General features: G+C 41.5%; 2 protein-coding genes and 1 long non-coding RNA gene across 7 annotated transcripts in view; 2 read left to right on the top strand and 1 right to left on the bottom strand.

Moving 5' to 3' along the window:
• Positions 1-5,244: 5,244 nt before the first annotated feature.
• Positions 5,245-9,503, top strand: LOC137286280 (transmembrane protein 35B-like). 2 transcript variants are annotated; one of them, XM_067818043.1, is made up of 3 exons: positions 5,245-5,325; positions 6,727-6,856; positions 7,715-9,503. In XM_067818043.1, exons 2-3 carry the CDS (start codon positions 6,743-6,745, stop codon positions 8,018-8,020), a joined length of 420 nt encoding a protein of 139 aa, XP_067674144.1. In that variant the 5' UTR covers positions 5,245-5,325; positions 6,727-6,742; the 3' UTR covers positions 8,021-9,503. The 2 variants fall into 2 exon arrangements, with proteins under 2 accessions (XP_067674144.1, XP_067674145.1); XM_067818044.1 differs by having other exon boundaries at positions 5,254-5,353.
• Positions 9,504-10,501: 998 nt separating this feature from the next.
• LOC137286279 (uncharacterized) lies at positions 10,502-13,660 on the top strand. Its single transcript, XR_010956988.1, has 3 exons — positions 10,502-10,673; positions 11,723-11,849; positions 13,155-13,660. It is a non-coding gene; the product is annotated as an uncharacterized lncRNA (long non-coding RNA).
• A 4,757-nt stretch (positions 13,661-18,417) lies between these two features.
• Positions 18,418-26,740, bottom strand: part of LOC137286278 (protein still life, isoforms C/SIF type 2-like) — a 190,808-nt gene continuing 182,485 nt past the window's right edge. For 2 of the 4 annotated variants that reach the window (XM_067818040.1, XM_067818041.1), the window contains exons 16-22: positions 26,250-26,264; positions 24,425-24,545; positions 23,393-23,569; positions 22,824-22,966; positions 21,192-21,365; positions 19,659-19,861; positions 18,418-19,198 (exon numbers count right to left, since the gene is read on the bottom strand). In XM_067818040.1, coding sequence (XP_067674141.1) covers positions 18,502-19,198; positions 19,659-19,861; positions 21,192-21,365; positions 22,824-22,966; positions 23,393-23,569; positions 24,425-24,545; positions 26,250-26,264 — 1,530 coding nt within the window. In that variant the 3' untranslated portion in view covers positions 18,418-18,501. The remainder of the gene's footprint in view (positions 19,199-19,658; positions 19,862-21,191; positions 21,366-22,823; positions 22,967-23,392; positions 23,570-24,424; positions 24,546-26,249; positions 26,265-26,740) is intronic. The other 2 variants (XM_067818039.1, XM_067818042.1) reach the window with 2 other exon arrangements.

Raw genomic sequence — 26,740 nt, 5'->3', positions numbered from 1 at the left:
CCGGCGAGACCCAGGTAGTCTCTGGTAGTGATGGCACGGGAGACATGTTCATGCGCTGAGAGAGATGACTAAGGGCGCCGGCGTGACCCAGGTAGTCTCTGGTAGTGATGGCACGGGAGACACGTTCATGCACTGAGAGAGATGACTAAGGGCGTCGCCGTGACCCAAGTAGTCTCTGGTAGTGATGGCACGGGAGACATGTTCATGCACTGAGAGAGATGACTAAGGGCGTCGGCGTGACATAAGTAGTCTCTGGTAGTGATGGCACGGGAGACACGTTCATGCACTGAGAGAGATGACTAAGGGCGTCGCCGTGACCCAAGTAGTCTCTGGTAGTGATGACACGGGAGACATGTTCATGCGCTGAGAGAGATGACTAAGAGCGCCGGCGTGACCAAGGTAGTCTCTGGTAGTGATGGCACGGGTGGCATGTTCATGCGCTAAGAGAGATGACTAAGGGTGCCCGCGTGACCCAAGTAGTCTCTGGTAGTGATGGCACGGGAGGCATGTTCATGCGCTGAGAGAGATGACTAAGGGCGTCGGCGTGACCAAGGTAGTCTCTGGTCGTGATGACACGGGAGACACGTTCATGAGCTGAGAGAGATGACTAAGGGCGCCGGTGTGACCCAGGTAGTCTCTGGTAGTGATGGTACGGTAGACATGTTCATGCGCTGAGGGAGATGACTAAAGGCGTCGGCGTGACCCAGGTAGTCTCTGGTAGTGATGGCACGGGAGGCATGTTTATGCGCTGAGCGAGATGACTAAGGGCGTCGGCGTGACCCAAGTAGTCTCTGGTAGTGATGGCACGGGAGGCATATTCATGCGCTGAGCGAGATGACTAAGGGCGTCGGCGTGACCCAAGTAGTCTCTGGTAGTGATGGCACGGGAGGCATGTTCATGCTCTGAGAGAGATGACTAAGGGCTCCGGCGTGACCCAAGTAGTCTCTGGTAGTGATGACACGGGAGACATGTTCAGGCGCTGAGAGAGATGACTAAGGGCGCCGGCGTGACCCAGGTAGTCTCTGGTAGTGATGACACGGGAGACATGTTCATGCGCTGAGAGAGATGACTAAGGGCGTCGGCGTGACCCAGGTAGTCTCTGGTAGTGATGACACGGGAGACACGTTCATGAGCTGAGAGAGATGACTAAGGGCGTCGGCGTGACCCAGGTAGTCTCTGGTAGTGATGGTACGGTAGACATGTTCATGCGCTGAGGGAGATGACTAAAGGCGTCGGCGTGACCCAGATAGTCTCTGGTAGTGATGGCACGGGAGACATGTTCATGCGCTGAGAGAGATGACTAAGGGCGCCGGCGTGACCCAAGTAGTCTCTGGTAGTGATGGCACGGGAGGCATATTCATGCGCTGAGGAAGATGACTAAGGGCGTCGGCGTGACCCAAGTAGTCTCTGGTCGTGATGACACGGGAGACACGTTCATGCGCTGAGAGAGATGACTAAGGGCGCCGGCGAGACCCAGGTAGTCTCTGGTAGTGATGGCACGGGAGGCATGTTCATGCGCTGAGAGAGATGACTAAGGGCGTCGGCGTGACCCAGGTAGTCTCTGGTAGTGATGGCACGGGAGGCATGTTCATGCTCTGAGAGAGATGACTAAGGGCGCCGGCGTGACCCAAGTAGTCTCTGGTCGTGATGACACGGGAGACATGTTCATGCGCTGAGAGAGATGACTAAGGGCGCCGGCGTGACCCAGGTAGTCTCTGGTAGTGATGACACGGGAGACATGTTCATGCGCTGAGGAAGATGACTAAGGGCGCCGGCGTGACCCTGGTAGTCTCTGGTAGTGATGACACGGGAGACATGTTCATGCTCTGAGGGAGATGACTAAGGGCGTCGGCGTGACCCAGGTAGTCTCTGGTAGTGATGACACGGGAGGCATGTTCATGCGCTGAGAGAGATGACTAAGGGTGTCGGCGTGACCCAAGTAGTCTCTGGTAGTGATGACACGGGAGGCACTTTCATGCGCTGAGAGAGATGACTAAGGGCGCCGGCGTGACCCTGGTAGTCTCTGGTAGTGATGGCACGGGAGACACGTTCATGCGATGAGAGAGATGACTAAGGGCGTCGGCGTGACCCTGGTAGTCTCTGGTAGTGATGGCACGGGAGGCATGTTCATGCGCTGAGAGAGATGACTAAGGGCGTCGGCGTGACCCAGGTAGTCTCTGGTAGTGATGGCACGAGTAGTCATACACTGACAGTCATTGTCCATCTCTTCATTCTCAGCGATGACATGGCTGATATTCCTCCCATCTTTTCGAATAGGAATAGTAGAGGCTTGTGGTCATTAGAGACCCCAGAAGTAAGTGCCATGCAGGTATTGGTAAAACCTTTTAACACCAAATAGTACAGAAAGTCCTTCTTTCTCTATTTGTGTGTAGCCTTTTTCAGTTTGATTTAGGGTATGCAAAGGTGATCGGTCTTTGGGAACCGTCTGGCATCTTGTGTGAGAATGCGACTCAAAGGCCGTATGTAAATGCGTTCGTAGCTAAACGGGTTCTTGGTCACGGTCGAAGTGTACAAGAACTTTTGCACATTGAAGAAGTTCCTTTGACTACTGGTAGGCTTTTTGTTGTCTGTTCTTAGTAGGGTGTGTATTGGCGCTAACACTGTCAAGAGGTAGGAATTTACCTTTGTAGGTCAGCAATAAGGTTCAGTTAAATGTGTCGGAGCCTGTGCGTTAGCTATAGCAACTGCTTTGTCTTGCAACTGGGTGCAGTCCGTCTGTACTGAGGCGGTGTCCCACGTAGAATACCTCGGGTGTCTGAAAAACACTTTTCACTTTTCACTCGGATTCCAGCCACTGAAAGTTTGCGAGGAACAGAATGCGAGAATGTTTAGCGTCAACTTGTCTGTAACCTTCGCAGAGGTGCACGGAGTGTTAACCTTTAAGAACTGGTGCCCACTGGGTGTGAAGCAAGGATGTTTGTTATGTCCTATTCTCCTTCTTCATTAGCGAAATAGAAACTGAAATAACCCATAATGGGAAACATGGAGCACAACTATACCCTGATATGTTGGAGATTTTAATGCTGCTGTTTGCCGATGATTTTAGTATCGGACACAGTGGTAGGTTTACAGAACTAACTGGACATTTTGGAGAACTACTCAGAAGCATGGAAATTAGATGTCAATCTAGACAAATCAAATGTTGTATTTTGAAGGGGAGGGCATATCGCTTGTGGCGAAAAATGGTACTATAACGGCATTTCAATGCAAATAGTTCCTGAATACACATATCTTGGAATACGTTTTAATTATACATTGAATATGGGTAAAACTGCCTTATCGGCAAAAGTAAAAAAGGCTCTGGTATATTTACTTTCACTCTATCCATTAGCACAAATAACGCCATGAAACGCCATTTTTTAAAAACTTTTCGATGCACAGATTCAACCAGTGCTTTTGTATGGGGCAGAAATATGCGGTTTCCAGACTTTTGTACCGACTGAAAAAATACATCTGTTAGCATGTAAGAAGTTCCTTAATGTCAATATTACAACACCAAACTATATGGTATATGGCGAATGTGGAAGATACCCACTATACGTAAACTCTCATCTTCGTTGTATTAAATATTAGGTATTGGGTATGTGTGGAATTTCTAAGGGGACGGTAACGAGCGGCTGCTTATGAATGAATTCCGTCAAAGAGCCGTGGATATGTTTCGACAGAATTGGATGAATAACCTTAATTTAAGTTCTAGATTTGATGTATATAGATCCTTTAAAACGTTGATAGAACCTGAGACATATTTGACAAACATTACAAGCAAGAAACTTAGAAATACAATTATTAGATTTAGACTTGGTGTCAAGGCTCGTGCTAGGAAAAAATATATTTTGATACAAGTACTTCATATGAAATTCAAGGGAACTGAGAAGACTATATCAGCTGTGAGCCAGGTTAATGCTTGGGATGTAAGTAAACTGAATAAGGAAGGAGAAATACCGGTAATGATAGTGAATAACACCAATAAAACCTCTCGGCTAAAGAAGCGATGTATTATCGGTAAGACAGAAGCCGTGCCTGAAGAAATTACTGTAGGTTTGAAAGATATGACAGATGGGATGAACCCCAAAGTGACAGGACTAGCTAATGAGATAGCTGAGACAGAGGTTGACGTACCTCTGACGAACAAGGGGAAGCTGTTGCCAAATTGCTCATGCGGAATAAGGACATGTTTGCACGGTCTAAAATGTGCTTGAGTCATATGGACACGGTCAGGACGAAATTAGACACAGGTGGCCATGCCCAAATGAACTGTATCCATAAAACATGGCCCTGTTCTTGGCAGCAATGTGAGATGTGTAGATGTAGCTAGATGTTAGTGCAAACTATGAAATTTTATAACGTTCATAATTTATCAGTACCCAGGTTTATGGAGAAACTATACTCTAACAAATTAGTAACAGACCAAAATGTGGTACAACAACTCCGTGTCGTGAGTCAGTGCTGCAACAGACGACATCTGTCTAGTTTCCATAGGTTCAATAAATGATAAATGATAAATGATGATTGGAGAATTCTTGACAAAGGTTTGCAGCTGGTTCCTCCCCACGCCCCTCGCACACCCACAACATATACTGAGTGCTTTAGGTGAGTCTAAACTTTTGGATGGGTAGTACATATGGCCTTATGGGGGTACGTTACCATACTAAATTATTTCCCTTGTGTATGCTCTTCATAATTTATTTAACACTCTGTGTGTTCAGACCGCTTATTCGGATAGTGAGGACAGGGTCTGCTCAGGTGAGTTTACAAGTCCGGTGGTTCGATTCCCAAAGTAACACGCAAAGGATGTATAACGGTGTAATATATTGGTACCCAATCAAATCAGTCAGTATGCTCGAGTAATTTGCCTCCGTGGTCGAGCAGATCGGGTGCTCGTAAAGAAGCCGAAGGTCCCATTCACTGGAGACGCGTGTATGGTGCACGGGAATTAGGGGATAAAGCAAGTACTGGTCGACTCAGTTTACGTGAATCCATGTTAACATGTACAGTGATATTTCAGCGGCTTAGCACTAAAACCGCCTTAAAACCGCGCGTGTGCGTGCGTGTGTGTGCGAATCAAGCTGTCGGAGGGTGAACCTCTGAAGAAATCCACTGTTCAATATTCAGACTAATGGAGGGTTTCGTTGTGAATGTGCGAGACCAATCTTCAGCTAGGTTTCATCACAGCGATGATCTTGTATGCGGCATTAATAAACCCGATGCACATTTATGATGTGCAGGATTTCGAGTACATTCGCAACATTCTGTATGTTAAACGTCACAAAGCGCGTCGTTTCCACACTTTCGCCTTCACATCAGGTTGGTAGCTCGACAACACTGCACAATGGTATGATTTAACTGAGTTAACTCTACATTTGGCAGCATAGTAATTATTATAACGGTATGACAACATTGTGCAGTCATCCCACGTATAGGAACTGCTGTGAACTAGCCTTGCGTAGTGGGACGCCATGACTTGGTATGCAGCATATGGCTTCAGACAGGGTCAATACAATCCGGTGTGTGTACTAAACGGACGTGTGAAACTTTTATACCAAGAGACCGTCCTCTCGTATCAGTTTAGGCAACACATGTATTTCTGTTTGTTAAATTAGGGCATAACTTCTGTAATAGTTTGATGTCATCGCATGTTTTGTTCCATCTTTGCCTTACAAGCGACACATTCCTTGCTTGTTTAGCCTATATTATTTTGTAAGGGTGTTGGGTCTTTTCCGACTAGGGCTGGTCGCAAGCAGCCTGTGTTCGTTGAATTGATTGGATGGTGCGACTCGTGACTTGGATGGTCGCGTGATGAAGTACATATGTATAATGCCTTAATACACCGGGAGGAGGGATTGATTCTATCTTTGATTTTCTGTACGCGTTTTCTAATTTCATAGAGAATTCCTTCAGTTCAGCTGACAGGATGGCACAGTGTGTATCTGTCTCAGAGTATCTCAGTGTCTCTATTGTCTCTCAGTGTATCTGTCTTTATTGTCTCTCAGTATCTCATTCTATATACTTTCTCTCAGTATCTCATTCTATACTGTCTCGCAGTATCTCCGTGTTTATACTGTTTTTTAGTATCTCATTCTATACTGTCTCTCATTCTACACTGTCTCGCAGTCTCACTGTCTATATTGTCTCAGTGTTTCATTCTGTACTGTCTCGCAATATCTCAGTGTCTATACTGTCTCTCAGTATCTCATTTATACTGTCTCGCAATATCTCGGTGTATTTACTATCTCACAGTATCGTCTCGCATTATATCAATGTTTATACTGTCTCTCTGTAACTACACTGTCTCTCAGAATCTCATTCTGTACTGTCTCGCATGATCTCAGTGTCTATACGGTCTCTCAGTATCTCATTCTGTGGTGTCTCGCAACATCACAGTGTTTATAGTGTCTGGAAGGATCTCATTCTGTACTGTCTCGCTTTGTCTCAGTGTTTATAATGTCTCGCAGGATCTCAGTGTCTATGCTGTTTCTCAATATTTCATTCTATACTGTCTCGCAGTGTCTCAGTATCTATACTGTCTCGCAGTATCTCAGTGTCTATATTGTCTCCCAGTGTTAATACGTGCTAATACTGTCTCGCAATACTAGCATCTTAATGTGTACTGTTTCTCAATATTATTACTTTCTCGCAGTATCTCAGTATCGGTACTTACTCGTATTATTTCCATATATATGTTCCATCGGAATTGAAACATTTCAGTTCTTTGTGCACCGCCATGACACAGACGACGACAGCCCGCCGAGTGACATCAACTCTCCTGTCCGCACTCTATGTGTTCGCGGGAGCCGTAAAAGTGTACCCTATCATAGGCAGCGTCTATCAAGAAATGGTGAGACAATCAACATTTGCAAGGGCTTTGTCCTCATCGCGAAATGTGGGGGAGATGGGTAGAGACACTTGCCAACAATATACTTGCGAAGACCCACTCCACTCCCTTCCCAGTTTTATGTACCACGTGTTCATGCCTGACGCCCTAATTATACGTAAGATTTTCTGCTTTGTTCCAAGCTGTCTCTATATAATGTTCAAGTTTATACTTTTCATTGCATGAAGTCGCAAAAGAAATAGCCATCCCGTACTTCTTTCGCTGTCCATTAACGGACAGACCTGTTGAGTCTGTCATATATATAATACGCGCGCGTGTGTGTGTTTGTGTGTGTGTACACATATATGTTCTGTGTGTTTGTGCGTGTACAAATATTATAGGTTGTGTTTGTGTGTGTGTGTACATATATAATATGTTGTGTGTGTGTACATATATAATATGTTGTGTGTTTGTGTGTGTACATATATAATATGTTTGTGTGTATGTACATATATAATATGTTGTGTGTGTACATATATATGTTGTGTGCGTGTTTGTGTGTGTGTACATATATAATATGTTGTGTGTGTGTGTGCACATATATAATATGTTGTGTGTGTGTACGTATATAGTATGTTTGTGTGTGTGTACATATATAATATGTTGTGGTTTTTTTTGTGTACACATATATATGTTATGTGTGTTTGTGTGTCTGTACATATATGATATGTTGTGTGCGTGTATGCTGAACCACAAAGGAAACGTTACTGAAGGCCTACTTTTATGAGATTTTACTTTTTCGAAACTTGAGTTCCTTTTGCTGTTCAGTATGTTTTAGATGCCGTTACGGTGTCACGCAGTAAGTTAATCTGTATTATCCAGAGACAAGAGTTCGTCAAGTTCGCCAGCGTCTTCCCGGCCAATATGGTGGGGCCGCGTCTTGACCCAGAGACCTACATGTTCTTCGTCGGTGTATTGGAAGTCAGCCTCGGTCTGGGTATGATGCTTGGATCAGGGAAGGTCAAGGTCGTAAGTACTGGAGGCTTGATGGTGGTAATGGTGGGAGCAACAATTTCACAGGTCAATATCGGGATGTACGCTAAGGCCCTGGTCCCGGCTGGGTGTTTTCTTGCCCTGGGCTATGTCCTCAACAGCGACTGGAGGGATGAACAGAAGAAGAGGCAATAAGATTGACCAACATCTGGTTGACACATATACTGCATGTCATAGGCAGACATTTATGATAGTTCAGTTTAAAGTGGTGCTGTCTTCCAAGGTGGTGCTCCACCATGGTTGCACAACAGGGTGTTTTACTAATGAAATGTTACTAATGAAATGTTTATGGTGACATAATTATGTAGATTTAGTCGAATGTTCGAAAAATGGCGTCATGCGAGGGTGAGCGAGCTAGGCGGCTGACTTTGTGTGCTGGCGATTAGGTGCCTGACTCTGACGGTGCGGGTTTGAATCCCGGATGGGACTCAACCGAAAAAAGTACTAGAATTTGTACTTTACTAAGAAAGCGAAATCCCAAATATGACATATGTTGCATTTGACCACTTTCTAAATGGCATCGTGTAATCACAACTACGGTTTGTAAAGATGTAGAATGGTCTCAGACCACTGATTACTGACATACTGGTTACTCACATTCGCGCGAACCATAATTGTCACTATTCATAATATACAGTTACTAATAAATACGACGTACCTTTGATAGATTCCACTGAGTACAAAACTGTCTAATATTTGCACACCGCAGAGGTTTGGATATCATTGAGCTGTATATGTACAGCGGCGCTGCATTTGAGCAGTATCTCATCACAACGAGATTTCACTTATAGTATGATGATGGCAGTGCCATTTAAAGCCTTGATTGACCGTAAGTGTGAAAAACAGAGAGAGATTTATGGGTGTCAACTTCTGTGACAGGAGGAAGTATATTTTTACGGCTTCCTAGAGTGAGTGGAAGCCAGCCAGTGCCAGTTAACTTTGATAACAGCCGGCTTTTGTTATCTTAACACGATTGTGGTTTTAAAATGTTCATATATCGCTAAGGGCTTTTCATTCACTCCACGAAGGGGTGAGAATATACTCCTTCGATGTGTTCATATTGCACACATCAACATTGAGAAATATCCCCTTTCAATGTAAGTTATTCTCAAACTATTGTTTCTGTTCAGATCGATCAGTATGTGTGCCTTAACAATAATTAGTTGTCAGAAATTTATTACATTTCACAATGCAAGCAGTGATGCGGAAATCAAAATTTTAGACGCTTGTAGAGTCAAGTGTAAACGAAATAGACAAATCCAATGTGACACTACTGACATCTCTGGAAGGTGTGTGAACAGTATGGGAGGGCAACCACATGCCTCTATGATCTCAGTCTAACAACAACAGGGTTTTGTTTGAACATTATTTTTAGCCTCCTGGATATCTAGACCTATGGAGAAATTCTATCTGCTGTTATCCGCTGCTATCAAGTATTATTACCATTGTCTTTACTACTTTTACCTCTGCTATTCTGTTATATTATTATATTATATATATATATTGTAATTGTAGTGCGATTTCATTGTCTACTACTGCACTTTCTGTACTTCGTCTTCAGTTATTTGTATTGATTACCACACATGGTTAATCTTAGAATACAGTTGTTTGTCGTGTAGCATTTCTTTATTGTTTGTTTTACACTGAATGCTTCTGGGTATAGTTTATGGGTGAAGCTGTTGGAGAACAAAAGTCGACACATATCAATATTCCTGTTTGCGGTATCCGTAAAGTGGTGAAGGTGTAGTCTAGACAGAAGCTGTGTAGACTGAGCACCAGGTGGTTTAATGAAGGCGAGGTTGGACGACTACAGCCATCACCCTGCACATGGACGTAACGAACTGACGCTTGCATACATGGCATTATAAACTTTCAGGAGTCATTGGGTACTCTCGCTAGCACGGGACGGATTGGATCACACATACACTGAAAATATTGTGATGATGGCTTATGTTTAAACTAAGTTATCTTTCAATGAGTAACACATTTTGTCTATTGCTCATGCGATAATCGTGAACACAGCCGCTGTTCTTAAGCGTGTGAAACCCATAGCACTGCCACGTTAGCTAATACAACGAACATGAAATATAACTTGCCAAATACATCGTCGTGATGTTATCTGACAAGATACACTCTTCATACAGCAAGGTTGAAACGAACAAAACACATAAACCACCAGTTGTTGCTAATTGGGAAGGGGAGATAATCACACAGAGCCAAGCATCCATGGTCCATTTTTTTACGCAGTTGCGCCTTTTTCAGAATTAACTTCTTGTTTACGGAGTATTAATTATTTAAAATCTGACAGCATAAGTATTTTATTGTGTCGAGAAATTCACTTGGCATTTTCCTTCGGCATTTGTGCATGTGACAATATATAAACTATATATTCGGATATGTAAACTACGACTACTGATACCACCACCACTACTACTACTACCACCACTTCTATTACTACTACTACTACTACTACTACTACTACTACTACTACTACTACTACTACTACTACTACAGTATTCTAAAAGCCACAGCCGCTGACTATGGCAGCCCCGCCTCTATTCGGGCTTAGCGTTAATCAGAATGTATGTATTGGTGTGTCCCGATGCCCAACCACTGCTGGTCCCAGCAAACATTCCCCATCATTACGCGGTCATGTGATGAGCACTGTCCTAGATTCACCCAGCTACAACCTACCCGCGTCAACAGTTGGAGATTGAAGCTGCGCAAAGTGCAACAGAGGGAGCCGGGCGGGACAAAACAGAACTTATCGTCATGTCACACATTTCAGGTATGTCAAAGTAACGCGAGTCCCGAACGCCCGACTTGCTCTTAGTTCTGCAAAACACTCCCTCAAGCTGAACCTTATTATCTTCTCTGCTTAGTCCTAACTGTACTGACGTACAATGTCACCTAACTGGGACTCACAATAATAAGTTAAATGTAACTGCTGGCGTATATCGAAATTTTATACTAGCACTATTTTATACTATTTTCGGAGAATAAATGTTAAAGACCCATTATCACACTGACACAAGTACTGTACCCAAGTAAGGGGTCAAGTACCCATAGCGTATGTCACGGATCAGGCAGTAACATGGTTCACTATCAAATGCGCAAATGGCTTTTTGCTCAGCAATTGTCAAAACGCCCTTTCAGTCGAAACGCAAATGGTGGTGATGCTCTATATATTTGGTTGGTAATATGGGGAAACCACGATTACAGCCCCAAAAGGACCCATCACTGTCCTGTGTTTGTAAACATCGGGCAGTTACTAACAACAGGATTCTTTCACATTTGGCTCCGAAATGAACGCAAGGTATTTTTACTTCCAAGTGCTAGTCTCTCCTTGCAATGAAATGCATGCATAGCTGTCCACACACAGGACTGATGTTGACATGATTCAGTCGGCGCCGGTCTCCCACATGTTATAGGAGTGAGTGAGTAGGTCGGGTTCGAACAGAATGTAGCCAGTTACGACGTCTCACCATATGGAGGAAAACTCGAAGCTTTGCAGGTCCTGGTCATCTACCATTTTGGTGAAGACAGGGACAGCAGTCAGGAACTCAGTCCGCACAACTCATTCGGCGACATAGACACCAATGATGCCTCATGGTGTACTTGTTCCACTAGCTGGGTACCGTCTAGGGTATTTAGACTCTGCTGAGATGCAACTACAATACTGATGATTGTAATTGACTGCTGTCAGAATGTCTGCAATGCTTTCACCTGGAGTTAATGTTTGCAAGTAAAGTTTTCGTAATTTGTCTCTAAATGTTAAATGAAAGTTTCTAATAATACCCAGATAATGATTTTTGGATTACTTTGGTGACGTTGCAGTGTTTTCCTTCTGCTGCTGACGATGTGCTGTGGCTGGACGATGCTGTCGGGGCTGTTGGCCGCCATGTTTATCACAGCAGGTGCCATGAAACTACTCCCATTCCCAGCAAGCCTACACAACGGAATGGTAAATACATATATATACCACTGGTTGACGCCTGTAATATAAATGACGTTATCTCCAGGTCGTATACAACGGAATGGTAAATACATATATATACCACTGGTTGACGCCTGTAATATAAATGACGTTATCTCCAGGTCGTATACAACGGAATGGTAAATACATATATATACCACTGGTTGACGCGTGTAATATAAATGACGTTATCTCCAGGTTGTATACAACGGAATGGTAAATACATATATATACCACTGGTTGACGCCTGTGATATAAATGACGTTATCTCCAGGTCGTATACAACGGAATGGTAAATACATATATATACCACTGGTTGACGCGTGTAATATAAATGACGTTATCTCCAGGTCGTATACAACGGAATGGTAAATACATATATACACCACTGGTTGACGCCTGTAATATAAACGACGTTATCTCCAGGTCGTATACAACGGAATGGTAAATACATATATATACCGCTGGTTGACGCTTGTAATATAAACGACGTTATCTCCAGGTCGTATACAACGGAATGGTAAATACATATATATACCGCTGGTTGACGCGTGTAATATAAACGACGTTATCTCCAGGTCGTATACAACGGAATGGTAAATACATATATATACCAATGGTTGACGCTTGTAATATAAATGACTTTAGCTCCAGGTCGTATACAACGAAATAGGGCTGGTGAGTCTCCACCTGACCAACTGGCAGGTTCGGTAACTGAAACAGAGCAAACTTTGACGGACAGACAGAATCCATTTGAACACCACCCTTTACCGGAAAGACGGAATGCATTTGAATACTTAAATATGTCGGACAAAAAGGGTTCAGTTGACGGACTGTGACGGGCAGACAGCTAGGGTTGTTCATGAAGCAAAGTCAAAGAAAGGTCATTTTGTTCGTGTGTCTGGAAATGAGCCCATTTAGACACAAATCTTGGTCTTTTGGGGGAACCCGTCTTTCCATCTTTGAGTTTGGACTCGAAGATTGTCCTATGGAAAAGTGATTTTGTGATTTCACTTGCTGCGACGTTGAAGCAGAACTCTCATACTAAGAAACATAACATTGTTATCGGAAATCCTATAATAGTATGGGAGGTTCAAGTAAGAATCAGGGGTCTCTTTCCACGAAGCAGCTTTTGCTAAGGTTAACCTTAACTCTCATTCTTTAACACTGCACAAAGGTTACCTTAGTGACTTATGACTGCCTTGGTGCTTTGTGAAAGGAGGCCCAGTGCATTACATCCTTATGTGCTGGCGTAAAGTGGATTAATATATGTGTTATTACTTTTTCTTTTAGATAGCTGAATTCAGATACTACGCAACAATGTTTCCGGGTAATTTCGTTGGTTGCCCAATCAACGCACTGACCTATATGTATGTTGCTGGGGTGGTGGATTTCAACCTCGGTTTGGGCTTGATGTTGGGATCACGAAAGGTGAAGGTCGTCTGTACAGTTGGCGTGATGGCCGACATGGCCTTGTTCCTAGTGACAGAAATAAGCCTTGGAATGTACTGGAAAAGCTTGGTACCCATGGCAACACTAATCATGTCCATGTGTCTGTATACACATTTGACAGATAAAATTAAAATAACATAAGAATATGCTACGTCTTGTATTACTGCAATACAAGTAATCTTCGATCTATCCGAAGTTGAAAAACGACCGATTCTCTTTCATGGCTATAGTTAATTTTATAACCTGTCTGAAGGAACGACATCACCATGGCGGCAGTAAGAATGTCCAGATCAGGGCCAAAACCCCTCATCCGCTGACATGAATAAACAAGGAAGTCTGTGTTCAGATCTGTGTGTTTTATTCTCCTTGATCTGATCAACAATTGTGGTTTCATAAAGCCTACAAAATAATTATTCCAGAGCAACACGATATGGGCACAGGTTATGCAGGCCGGGAGGCATTTGGTAGGTCCTGACACTCAACCTTACACATTTGTGTTTGGCAATGTTCGACTGAATGCACAACCAACGTTCAACACGTTGACCTGTACAACTAAATCTGTCTAAACGTGACCCCAAACCCCTTAGGTCATTCATCATCAAAGTGTGACGTCACAAATTAGTCGCTCTGATGAGTCACAGAATTTCTGTTGCTCCTGTGAGTAATTTGGTTGGACGGTTATAGTTAGCTGTGGTGGAACATGGACCCATGGTTTTGGTCTCGATTATCAGGGAAAACAGAAGACGTAGAGGCACATAGATTCTATGATTCCCGTGGACCCTGCTACTTCATGTGAACAGTTTGATTGATTGTACGTCATCCACGTGCCATGTTTCTGAATGTTCTTTTTAATTGTTATCCATAGTCACGACTATCAACTGAATGTCTGCCACAACCTGTATAAACCGTACCCCGTGAAATCTGGACGTAAAACGCAAGTGGAGAACAACATGAGTAATGATGAACTGATGACAATGAGTTGATGTTTCTTGCACGGGGTGTAGAAACGGGTGGTGATGTCACCCCATAAGTACTGGTGATGACGTCACCACTGAGAGACAAAATGATGATGCAGCTCGTAATGTAGAAGTCACACATCCCCATAAAACCTGACAAAAGACATTAGTCGTAGGAAACCAGTCTGTGCTCGATTCCAAATAAAACTTCTAGGCCAGTTTAATAAATCTGACCTGTGTTTGACTTGCATAACAAATTCTCATACCCTTCAAAGAACAGGTGAAGTGCAGACAAAAAGAAAATTGCATTCTTATTTTCATGTTAAATATGGTACATGAATATGAAACAATATTCTAATAACCTACAATTTTGATTACCAAAACCAGACTAAATAAATTGGTACAATTGGCAGGGCCAATTAATGACAGCAGACGTGCATCACTGAATATATATAAATGGTTTCCTGCAACCAAAGGGGAGACAACTCAAGACAGAAGAGGTAGAAACTGAGCCTCCAAGTCAGGAGAGTTATCACATGATATGTGGACAGTGCATGGCGCGATCACAGATGCTAGCTACCATACAATTAATTCAAACGTTACAGAACAATAATAGTGGTTTTGGAAAGGTGAAAACAGTTTGCAAGAAAGTGTTTTTCTTTCTTGTTGACCAGAGAAATCATGATATTCATAGCATTTTAGAATAGTGTTACCATTTGGACTAAATTGCATGAAAACACATGAAACACACAAAACACATAATGTTGAATCAGTTTATAATTTACATAATGTTAATCATCTCATGACTTCAACAAACAAAGCATGTCAATAAAGAATGCTTCACTTGTGTAAGCTTGAAATACAGAGGACTTAACATCAGTGGCACCATTAAGTAAAGCCAAGGGTGGAATCAAGATCTGGGAGCAATAAGTAGAGAATCTTGATTAGATCAATAACCTCATACCATTATATGCCAATCTCGTTCAATTCCATTTTCCTTCAGGCATATTAATTATTTCAGTCTGAATGTGACGAAAGGGCAGACAACTCAGTCAACAGACAGCCTACTTAGCATGGTCCTGCAGTCTTCTGTGTAATAACGCAAGTTGCAACCAGAGAGTGCCCATACAGCTGCTCTGACAACAGTCACACCCTCAGCCCCTGTGAAGAATCAAATCTGACCAGCAATACACAAAACCGCCATTCTGTGTAATGGTACCAATGTTGAATTGAGGATGACACAGTATCAGAGTAGTTTTAGTGCAAGGAATCAAAGACAGAATTTTCATGGCTCCACTGGCATTTACAACAAATACTAAGGACTTCCCCTTGTGTGAAGGAACATTTCCCCATAAAAAATACCGCTTATCCAATACAACCACACAAAGTGAAGCAGGAGGCTGAAGAACAGATGGGTGTTGTGCCACCACACTCACAAATATTCCATTGATACAATAGTGTCAAGAAAAGTGTTGACTGATGGCAGTTACAAAAATCAAAACGAAAAAGTAATTACATCAGGATAATGATATCCTTTCATCCCAACTGTTGACGCTATGTTCCTAGTCCTCTCAAAACAAGTTATAATTTTATTGATTAACATACACACTGTCAACAGCTGAACTGTAAATTATCTAAAAGTAATACATTTTATTTCCAAACTATGAATGATGTATCTTGTATTCTGAAATATTCAAGTTTGTAAATAAACATATGGCCAATTTTTCCAATGATAATGCCTAATGCATTTCTGTCTTCATTTGTGATATATAACTTAAATTATTGAAAGGAATCTTGTCAAAATATGCCTCATGTGAAATAGTGTTATACATAAACAAGCAGAGTTTCTGTCAGATGTGACCTTGACATTGTCATCACCTTGGGACAGTCTGCATGGATTCCAGCTGCCAACTAACGCCACCTTCATGATTGCTTTGATGAGAATAGGAATATTGAATCTTAGACTGTTGAAAGGAAATGGGCATGAAACAGGTGTAAATACTGATGACACATGATGATGATGATGATGATGATAAACTCTTTAATTGATAAACAACAAGTGTGATTTGATCTCCATTGTCTGAAATCACATCTTCTACAACACCTATATACCACAACACATTAGTGTCAGAAGGTGAAGGGTCAACACAGGTGGACAGGAAGGGCATGGAAGAAGATTAAATCTAGTATGTGTGTTCATAATAACAATCTTATTTCACAAACATGAGTATCAGGTTTAAGCCATTGAAAGCTATTCTAACACCAGCTCTGGCTTACCCATCCAATCAGTGGCTGTGTAACAGAATGTACATATGGTTATGTTACAGTGACTATATACATGTTTGTGATTGGTTGATATATTTGGCCCCTTGAACTATTCTCAACTACAAGTTACAATAAATAAAACATATGACTGAGAACATATTGCACATCCCTTGGCCTTCTAGCCCTAAACACTACATAAAACATGCTTAGGTCAGCAACTTGTTCTCATACAGAAGGTAACACTAATGAATGACTAGACAAAGTGCTCACAATGCTGGTATCTGGTGAAATACTAGTACAGGCAAATGTGACTGGTCTCAATAGCACTACATAAAATCTCTTTAAACTTCAAAGTTTTGATACCCAAATGACACAGTTGCATATCACTGAACAGAAATGCATGGACATTTAATACATCACTAGTAGACTAAGCAATATGGATTTCTTAATCACACAATTTCAATTTCATTTCACAGGAAAAAACAATGGATCTGATGAAATGTTTGCATTTAAGTTAGGACAGAAAAACTTCATAATTCACTGATAACTAGTAATACTCATGTCTATATGTGTGACATTTTATATCTTTTAATACTTTGTAAAACTTTTATATATCTTAAACTATGTCAGTAATATTAACAAACATTATGAACAAAATGCTTTTACAAACACATTCCAAGCTGCAGCATATTTCAAATTATTCCAAGAAACTATTCTCCTGCAACTATTACTTCACATAACACAATTACAATAAGTAATCAGTTAAAATCTAATGCAACACTATCAGCATCAAAATAATCAGCAGGTTATCCTGATGTACGTCAAATATATATGAAGAAACAATTCTACCTACATCAACCATTGTCAGGTAGAACAGACACAGATCAAGGGAGAGCGCCATCTGGTGGTAAGTGTAAACAGCTACCTCTTACACCTACTGTAAAGCATGCACAGTGAACAACTCACAAGATCTAGTCATATGATCTAGTCACATGATGTGGTCACATGATCTTGTCATGTGATAGAGTCCTGACCTGGTAACAAAATGCAGTTATCATAAAGCATGCATCCAAAGTCAAGAGACCAGATAGAAATCTAAGAAAATCTAGATTCTAACAAAAACTTGAGAAAATCATTTTCACTTGAGATATGTGAAAGGTAATAATTTTGTGGAGGGTATATGTGGTTATTTTACAATGTGGTGCCTGTGTGCTAATACATTAACTGTACAGGGTGTACAGAAAGAGTGTTACTGTACAGCAATTCGGATAGATACACTGTACACTGGGAACAGCAATAAGGAACAGATGTGATATATTACACTCTGTATATAGTTCTGTACAGTGAGTCATTGAAAGAACATTCATTATCCTTTACAAACTGTCACTATCTGGCCAGCAGAATGGAATAACAAGGATAATGACACATCTTGGATAATATAACATTTATATCCTAATAAATGCATTGTTCACCATAGCACTGACTGGAGACAACATTGCTAAATGATGTTTCCAGTCACACCTCAAGGAGTTCTACATCCCCTCCAAGCAATCAAGCATTTACCATACACTTCTGAGGGGCACCTTGTTGTTATTATCTTAAATGCTTCTAATCATCCTCCAAGGCACACACTGCCATCACATCACCATTTTTCCCTCTTAAAACTGCTATAAGCTGTCCATAGGAGCCATCCTCCCTGATCCAGGAAGTGCCCACCTCACAACCATAAACCACATGCTCAACTAACCAAGCCCCACAACCATCAGAGGTAGGTTATTATCTCACCCGGCGGGCTAGAGCCTGTCGCCCCCTGCTCAGCAGACAGGGCGAGCTCTGCCTCGCATATCTGTTCACACCTCTCATCTGAAATGGTAAGCAAATCATCAGCAATTTGTCCATCTGCAGACTTGCTGCCACCAGTCAATTAGTGGCCATTTTACCTTGGGTATTCCTACCCAGATCTACTGCTAACATTCAGTATCTTTAAACGGCTGGACTCCATACGGTGCTGCGAACACAACAGTCTTTTGATCTCTACGCTTAGGCGAATCACTGCTTGTAATATTACGTTTTGGTGAGTTGCTAGCATCACTGATGGCACTATTTCTTGATGCAGTGTCATCTTGTGATACGCTGGGGCGTTTTGGACTCTGGTTCTGAGGGCTCTGTGTGCCCTGCCTACTTTCTGACCGAGGCTTCCACACCGGCGACCCAATAGAATTAACAGAGCCTGATGAATAGTTCAGGGGATTGGCACTGGCGTACAGTAACTTAGCAGACCCGCTCTGACTAGAACTACTTAGATTCGAGTTTGACGATGTTGGACTCTTGTTCTGAGCTATCTGTGGCTCAGACACAGTAGTATAAGCAGCATTGTCATCCATGCTTGCTTGATTTATATCACCTATGGTCTTGCTACGTATTCTGAAAGCTGCTTCATATTCTAGCGCACTAATTTTTTCGTCAAAATCCATAGAGTGTCTTTCAGGATCCTGACCTCTCTTTTTGTTCAACAAGGGAAGCGGGTCAAGTTTTTCGGCAGAGCATGGGCTCAAACTGCGTGGTTTGAGCTGGGCCGATTTGGTGGGCACCGTCATGCTGCGGACACTCTCTCGTATCGTTTGTCTGATGACCTTCATGAAGTCAGACTTGGCCTCAGATGTACTGAAAACAGACAATGTTTGTCTACATTTACATGTATGCATGGAAAATTCACAGAATTGATTGAGCATGGCTTTATAACAGCTCCATCAACATGACAGCGTTGGACACCAGAAACAGACCTCATACAATTTGTATTTCCACCGGGGGCTTCCATGTCAACAACCACTACTTATCACAAATGGCCTTAATGGTATACATCTATGTTGCTGTAATTGTATATGGCATGTCAGACGAGGTTTCCACGCTGACATGGCTCACATAATACGGGTTATACGGTTTAGGCTTCATCTACTCATTCAGTTATTGTAATTAAAATCATGAAAAGCAACTAATTAGCAACTATAATTAGAAACTATATGACATGTAAGAAAAAAACTGGAACATCTAAAGATTTGGGAGATCTTTTTGTGGCAAACTGAATATGAATTTAATATAATTTTCAACTGTCATGACTACATACCTGTTGCAGAACTGGTAAAGTCTCTCTGGCCGTCCCTCTGAGTCAGACCTGGAATGGATGAGATCCCACCAATAGTGTCGGTCTATGTCGCTGACCTTCCCAACACGCACTTGCACTTCCTGCGTGGGGATGAGTGTGCGGAAGCGCTCCAGCATGTCCATCTGATGATGGTGCTCCAGGAGGGACATCTTGGGAGGGAGGGACTGTAGAAGATGGTTAACATTTTCTGTTATCAAATGTTATTTTGCCAAAACTAATTACAGTAAAACAAAATAACAGTCTTTTTGACTAGGAAGTGTTCCCAAAATTTGCTAAATATATATCAGTTTTGAAAGGTAGTTGATAAATATTACAAGGCACGATGTTCATAAATACCCTATACCCAAACACAATTTTATCTATTAGAAAATAGAGCAGTGAAATAGGACATGAAGCAGCCAGAAAATCACCAGCATTGCATCTGTTCAGGTTTATGAGGTTGTGGTCACCACTGCACCCTGAGTACCTTAATGTCTACACAAATATAGCCATACTCAACAATATGCAGGACAATCAAGGTGTATTTACACAATGCATTGGTGACTTCAGTTTTGCTGACATGTAAACTCAGCTTGCAATGCTTATAGTTCACCTGCCAAATGTATAAACTATGCATTGTCATCTAATCTGATCACATATTTGTCATATATATTTGTATCAAATTCCTGAAGTACTTCTGTGATTTAAATGTTTGGTAGAGCAGACGTCACAGTTACAAATATCTGCAGTGGAACTGATTTGGTGCACTGTGAAAATAGATTTGCTTGTGAACATATCAGTAAACACTAAAGAGAATTCATGTGAGAAAAAAGACCAACATGAAGCATGTTAACAGTTCTTCTGTCCCATGACATGGTGCATAATTTGAAAGACTACTGTTTCACAGACTTCAATCATTTCTTCTTCTTAGGATATTCACATAGCACACATATCCATGCAACTAGTGCTCGCTCAAGACGCTGGTATTTGTTTCCCTCGATCATTGGATATCAGTCTCGGCATCACATCCTACTATCAATCTCAGCTCCCTGGGGATAATACAACTCTTGCTGCCACAAGGCGCACCAAGTTTATTCTGGCTCTCTCATCCTAACGAGGTACCCAATTCAAAACTGGGTGGACTGGGACACATAATCACAGTACTTTGCCCAAGGTTACTGCAAGCTGCTCTACTCATAACTAGGTGTATGCATGTATTCACGTGGCAACCATCTGATCATACACCAATGGATTCAAGGCTTCTTTTAAGTTGACAGGGTTGTGTACTGTACACTAGGGGTTGTGATAACACGGAAAGAGCCATCACACAAAGTTGACTCTGAAGTTTTCACACCCGGTCACAGGAGACCTCGATCCTGACACCTCTAATCCTCTCCGGATCACTAGCCTGGCATCACGCCCCCATTTTCTGAATATGTCTCTGAGTGTTCTTTGTAGGTAATATTATTCCATATTTTCAGCTGCATTACATCAATTATGGGAGATAGCTCTTACCCTTGTCTTCCTCCTCTTGAGCCTTTCTCGGCAAAGGAACACAACTCCAGTCCGGAAGACGAACACAGTGTTCTCAAAGTCTGATGCTTTCTTTGTCTTGCCTAGATAGTCAGTCATGTTGCACCACTCCACCATGCCGTACATCTGCAGCTCTCCCACACTCAAGTCCACCACCTGGGACACATACAGCTTACATGAAATAGGGAACATACAGTTTGCATGTTATAGGGTACATCATACTGTATGTTAAAAGGCACACCATATTGCATGTAAATGTCCAAATAATATAGCATGTAAAATGGCACATCATCTTACATTCTATGGGGCACATCATCTTACATTCCATGGGGCACATCATTTAGCATGTAACTGGGCTTATAAAGCTTACATGCAATAGGGCAAACTGTCTTACAATTTATGGGGAACATCATCAAGCATGTAATATGCATGATATTGCATGATATGGGGCATATCATCATGCATATATTAAGGCATATCACCCTGCATATAATAGGTTACACACAGATCTTTAAATAACACACATATAGCTTGCATACAATTGGGCACATACAGCTCAATATGATAGGGCACATTCAGTATGGACATAATTGGGCACATCTGCATTGGTATAGTAGTACACATTCACCTCAATATATAACAGGGCACATAAAGCTTGCATGAATAGGGCACATATGGCATGTAGCAGGGCACATGATATTCCGCTCAGAAATTAAGAAATTACATCATTGTGATGACAAGGACATGGGGCAGATAGTCAAATATTTTGTAAACAATTTGAAAGACTGTCTTTGTTAATTTTTTAACTCCCCTCCTGATACAAAACAAGGCGCCAGACTCGCTGATTTGGTTGACACATGTTATCAGTTCCCAATTGTGTGGATCAATGCTCATGCTGTTGATCACTGTTAACAGCCTGGTCCGAACTTTATAGACCGCCGCCATATAGCAGAGATTGCTTACTCCTAGCACATCACAACAGGCCACAACAATACAACTTCCGAGCATTACAGCCATAACAAAATTCTTTCAACACAAGAACACCATTCTGTACACAAAATGATTACCAGTATCTGAGGTATGAGTGAGAATTTTTCAAACACTTGACAAGAATCATTTCAGACAAAACTAGCCTTATTATCTGTGGATGTGGTTTGTTTGTTGTTGAACAGAGAAATCAGCAATATTTCAGCCTTAGAACCCACCATCAAGTGACACACTTATGTGCAAGTGTGATGCAGATGACATGATCAATAATGTCAGCAAGTCAGACAAGCATTTCATCTCTTGATCTGACAAGAATAGTTTGCTAAGAATTTATCTGACCTTGATTCTCACAGGGGTGGATCTGATAAGGTGATGGGATGCAACAGTTAAATGCACCATGGACCAATGAGCATGCACTTAAATATTTTAAATCATGGCTATGCTTAATACTGCCCGAGTATTGGCAGAAACATCTATTGCAAGGATGGAGGGTAAGAGAATGGTATCTAAGGAGGTATCTATTTACATCCAACATCTTATGACAAAAAACATAGAAATTAATGATAACAGCAGGACTGACTATACACAGTGACTGATGACAACACCAAACACGAGTGTGTCAGTTACCCCGCCAACGGCCTTCACCTTCTTCGACGGGTGAACTTCCTTGAAGGTTTTAGACAAATCATCAAACACAGAGCCGTATTCCTCATAGATCTTCTGCATTTCATTGATGTGTTCTGCTACTGCTTCCATCCCTCGCAGAGCCTCTGTCAAGGACAAGGTCAAGGTCACACTTTCATCAACACAAGACATAATCTATACATGTAGCATGGAGTCATCCAAGACATATCATTACCTTGTCAGATTGCTGACGTGCCTTCTGTTGACTGGAGAGAACGGTGAGTAAGCTGACAAGGTAAGGATGTCATCTGTGGGATGATTCCACTATTGTATGTCAAAGACTTTGTTTTAGTGGTGGTGATGTTCACACGTGCTTACCTGACAGAAGGTGATGTTTATTTGTGTCAGGTGTTGCATAAAAGTGCTTTCCTGACGTGAAGTGACGTTCGCTAGTACTAGGTGTTGTGAGGTGTTGTAGTTACCTAAAGGGTGGTAATGTCTGTGAGTGTCCTCTGCTGCGTACTTACCTGACTGGTAATGATGTTCATCAGTGCCAGGTGTTGCGTACTTACCTGACAGGTGGTGATGCTCGTCAGTGTCTGGCTGGGTGAGGTGACAGAGCTGCTGCAGCAGCAGAGGGTATTTGAGGATTCGCTGGATGGGCTTGATCAGGTAGGACTCCAAAGTGGCTGAATGCTGCTGCTTGGGGTTGCGTGCTCGCAGGAAGTTCTTCAGGGCCTCGTTGGCATCTGCACATCCGACACAGGTATGTACTGAGTGAGTCAGCATGAGCTTGTGCTGCTTTAATTCAGCTTGTGCTGCTTTATAATTCAGGAAAATTAGGACGCCCACTAAGAGGGCAAGTACCCTTAAGATGAGAGTCATTGAAACTTTATTCATATGCACGTTACAGGAACTGTTCACTGTGTACTAGTGACAAAAGGCCTGATTAACCTCATCACTTATCACTAGGTAATGCCTGTTTAAATAAATGATGTTTGAATGCATGACACACCAACACATTCAAAATCTTTAGCCAGACCATAGATAAAGACAAATTTATGTCTGGTACATAAAAATTAAACTGCTTAGCTAACCTGTTTTAGAATTTTCACAAATATTACAAGGAATGTATTTTTGAAGCATTCATAAAATCTCAGGTAGTCAATCACCTGTGAGGAACTCCATGTGGATTGATACTGACATCACAATCCTGACTTGTGACACTGAGATTAGTCTCTCAGTTCTGTTATTAAACTCATGTTTGGATGAACACATAATGAAAACAACCTAAACTCATGAGCTGTCCATTGTCCTTGTACACTAAGGGATGGGTAATTCAAGCCAAGGAAGAGGGAAATTCAGTCATATTAAGGGTGGGTCACGTATAAATGACACAATAAAAGAGAAGTTCACCCAAATATGTGACATACCAAGAGAAAATGTGAATTTGCAATCAAGCATCAAGCGTAAGGGACACAACTCAGAAAACCCAGTTAAGCACCATAGATGGCTGCACCATCATGTATTTATTGTGTGTACCTTTACAATTATCAAATAAAGTTGAGGAAATCTTTGAAGGACCTTAACACTTTTTACTGTACCTTGCAACTTACCCAAGTTGAATATTTTCTGAGATCGCGAGTGACTGGCACAAAATGAGCTATACACCTTGAAGTGATTAGCATAGTACAGGAACGACCCACCGAGGGAAAATAACACACGCTGAAAATAAACCAAGTCTCATAAATAAACAACATAAGTCTGCAGAGGAATACTGCACACTTCACAGTTTTATATACACTCATATCACCCCTCAACCAGGAACACACACAGAAGCCTTGTGGTGAAGTCACTGTCCTGAACTAACAAATCATGGCCTGGTTCTACCCAGAGTGAATCCATCCACTGCTCTGACCAATCAACACTCAGAATATATCACAGAAAAGGCGATGTGGTCTTGTGACCATCTATAGACACACTGCTTCAATAACAGATAAATCACAACAACAGGGTCCTAGAGCCAGCTATTGTATTATCTGTATCAGGAACACACGTGTGATTCCCACCAAGCAACACTGTGTAGTCATGGTGGATGGACAACCATGCGTTCCACAAAATGACATTCATGCAACATAGTTTATATTTGGGATTACACATTCTCAGTACAGGAGTACAGATAGTATCTATCCTTTTCAGGATTGGAACCGCACTCTCAGTCAGGCATTAATTATTTGCCAGCACACGAAGTCATCTAACCCACTAAGTCATCGCAATCTATATATAGTCAAATCTCATTCATCTGACACTGTCTGTTGCTAAGCAAACAGTCGGATGTCAAACTAGACACATGAGACTAAGTTATGTTTATTTAATTTGTTACCAACAAAAGCACTGGACAATGCCGATTGTTGGATAAATGGAGGTCAGATTAACGAGCCTTGACTGTACTAGAATCAGTACTTGACTGAAAGAGTTTCATCCCAAATATAACTTGCTGCAGCTGACAAGTTTCTTGTATTCTATGTTTCCCTGGATGATGGCGTAGAGTAGTGTATACAACCCTGTGAAGTATAGAAAACAAACTGGTAATGAATACATGTACTTCTCCCTACAGGACATATTCAGTGACAGTTGTTTGTACAGAAAGGTGAGGGATCATTCAGTTAATGATTAAACCAGTGTAACTGACCTTATAAAACCCTTATCCTACGCCTTACATTCCTACAGTGATGATCAATTTGTTATTCATGCCAAAACCCACACATATTACTAAAACTTATTATCGCCAACAAAATCATTAGGTTGGTTATGACGAATAACTAAATAGTGTTTCAAGAACAAGACATGATTGGACAATGAGAGTAACACTTACACCTAAAGCTGTGCATGTCTGTGTAGACTGCGAAGTCGCACCGGACACGCCTGTGCACACACCATGCATTAACACATGCAACATCACTCCTCTGACTCAACCCATGCAATTGAGCGTGTCATGAAATTAATGAAATTGATAAGAAACTCCCAAATGTGACGTGAAATGAGGCATTTGTGATGAGAAAATCTGCATCTGCAACTAGCCGCTGAACACATGACTGTTTATGCGCATTTGATGCGCATGTAAATTTATGTAAATTTTGTGCCTGACAGTGCATTTCAAGGCCATCATGCCAGCTAAATCTGTTTGTGGTACAAAAAGCAGATCTTCAAACTGTTTTGGAAATTGATAAAGCATTCAGTGATATATCAAAGAGGTGAGATTTTCAATCCAATTTCATGACCGTTTACTACATAATACTGCATGTTATGACAACAAGGTCTAGATAACATTACTGTGAGAGGAAATTCAACATTAAAGCATAGAATACTGAAGAATTTGTATAGCCTAGTTGCTGAGTGTCTAAGATTACAACAGAATAGTATACCCACAGCCAAACAGGTATCCTGTGCAAATCAAACAAATAAATCCACTTTACTTCATTGAATTGTATAGCTAAAAGTTAAATGATACTTATATAATTGGAATAAGAAAAAGAAGAAATAAAGTACTATTTTCTACACTACTAATTCCTACATTTGGTTTTTCATGCTACTTAATTTCAACTTAAAACTTCTACTACAAAAATTCATATAATTTCATATAATAAAGTATTGCATTCATATGTAAGCAAATAATAAACATGCATTTAAATTTATTTATGTCGAAATGTATCCATAAATATTTCCAAATGTTTCAGTGGAACACAAAGAAGTACTACCAAAGCTTCGGGAATAACGAAGCAGGATTCAGTGAATATGTCTTGACAAGATATTCCTGACCACCTACAAGTAAAATTATCTACTGTATTCACTCACTCACTCTTATATAAACATTTCCAAACTTGGAAAGAATTAACCAGATAAAATGTGTTTGCCCTGAA

The sequence above is a fragment of the Haliotis asinina genome, chromosome 6, assembly GCF_037392515.1.
Source record: "Haliotis asinina isolate JCU_RB_2024 chromosome 6, JCU_Hal_asi_v2, whole genome shotgun sequence".
In the NCBI taxonomy this organism is placed as follows: domain Eukaryota; kingdom Metazoa; phylum Mollusca; class Gastropoda; order Lepetellida; family Haliotidae; genus Haliotis; species Haliotis asinina.
The sequence above is the reverse complement of the archived record's forward strand: the minus strand, read 5'-3'. Positions and strand labels throughout refer to the sequence as shown.

Excerpts from the sequence above, each read along its gene's own strand:
- LOC137286280 (XM_067818043.1), top strand. The coding sequence starts at position 6,743 with ATGACACAGACGACGACAGCCCGCCGAGTGACATCAACTCTCCTGTCC. Across the intron at positions 6,857-7,714 it reads GCAGCGTCTATCAAGAAATG|AGACAAGAGTTCGTCAAGTT; the intron begins GTGAGACAATCA and ends TGTATTATCCAG.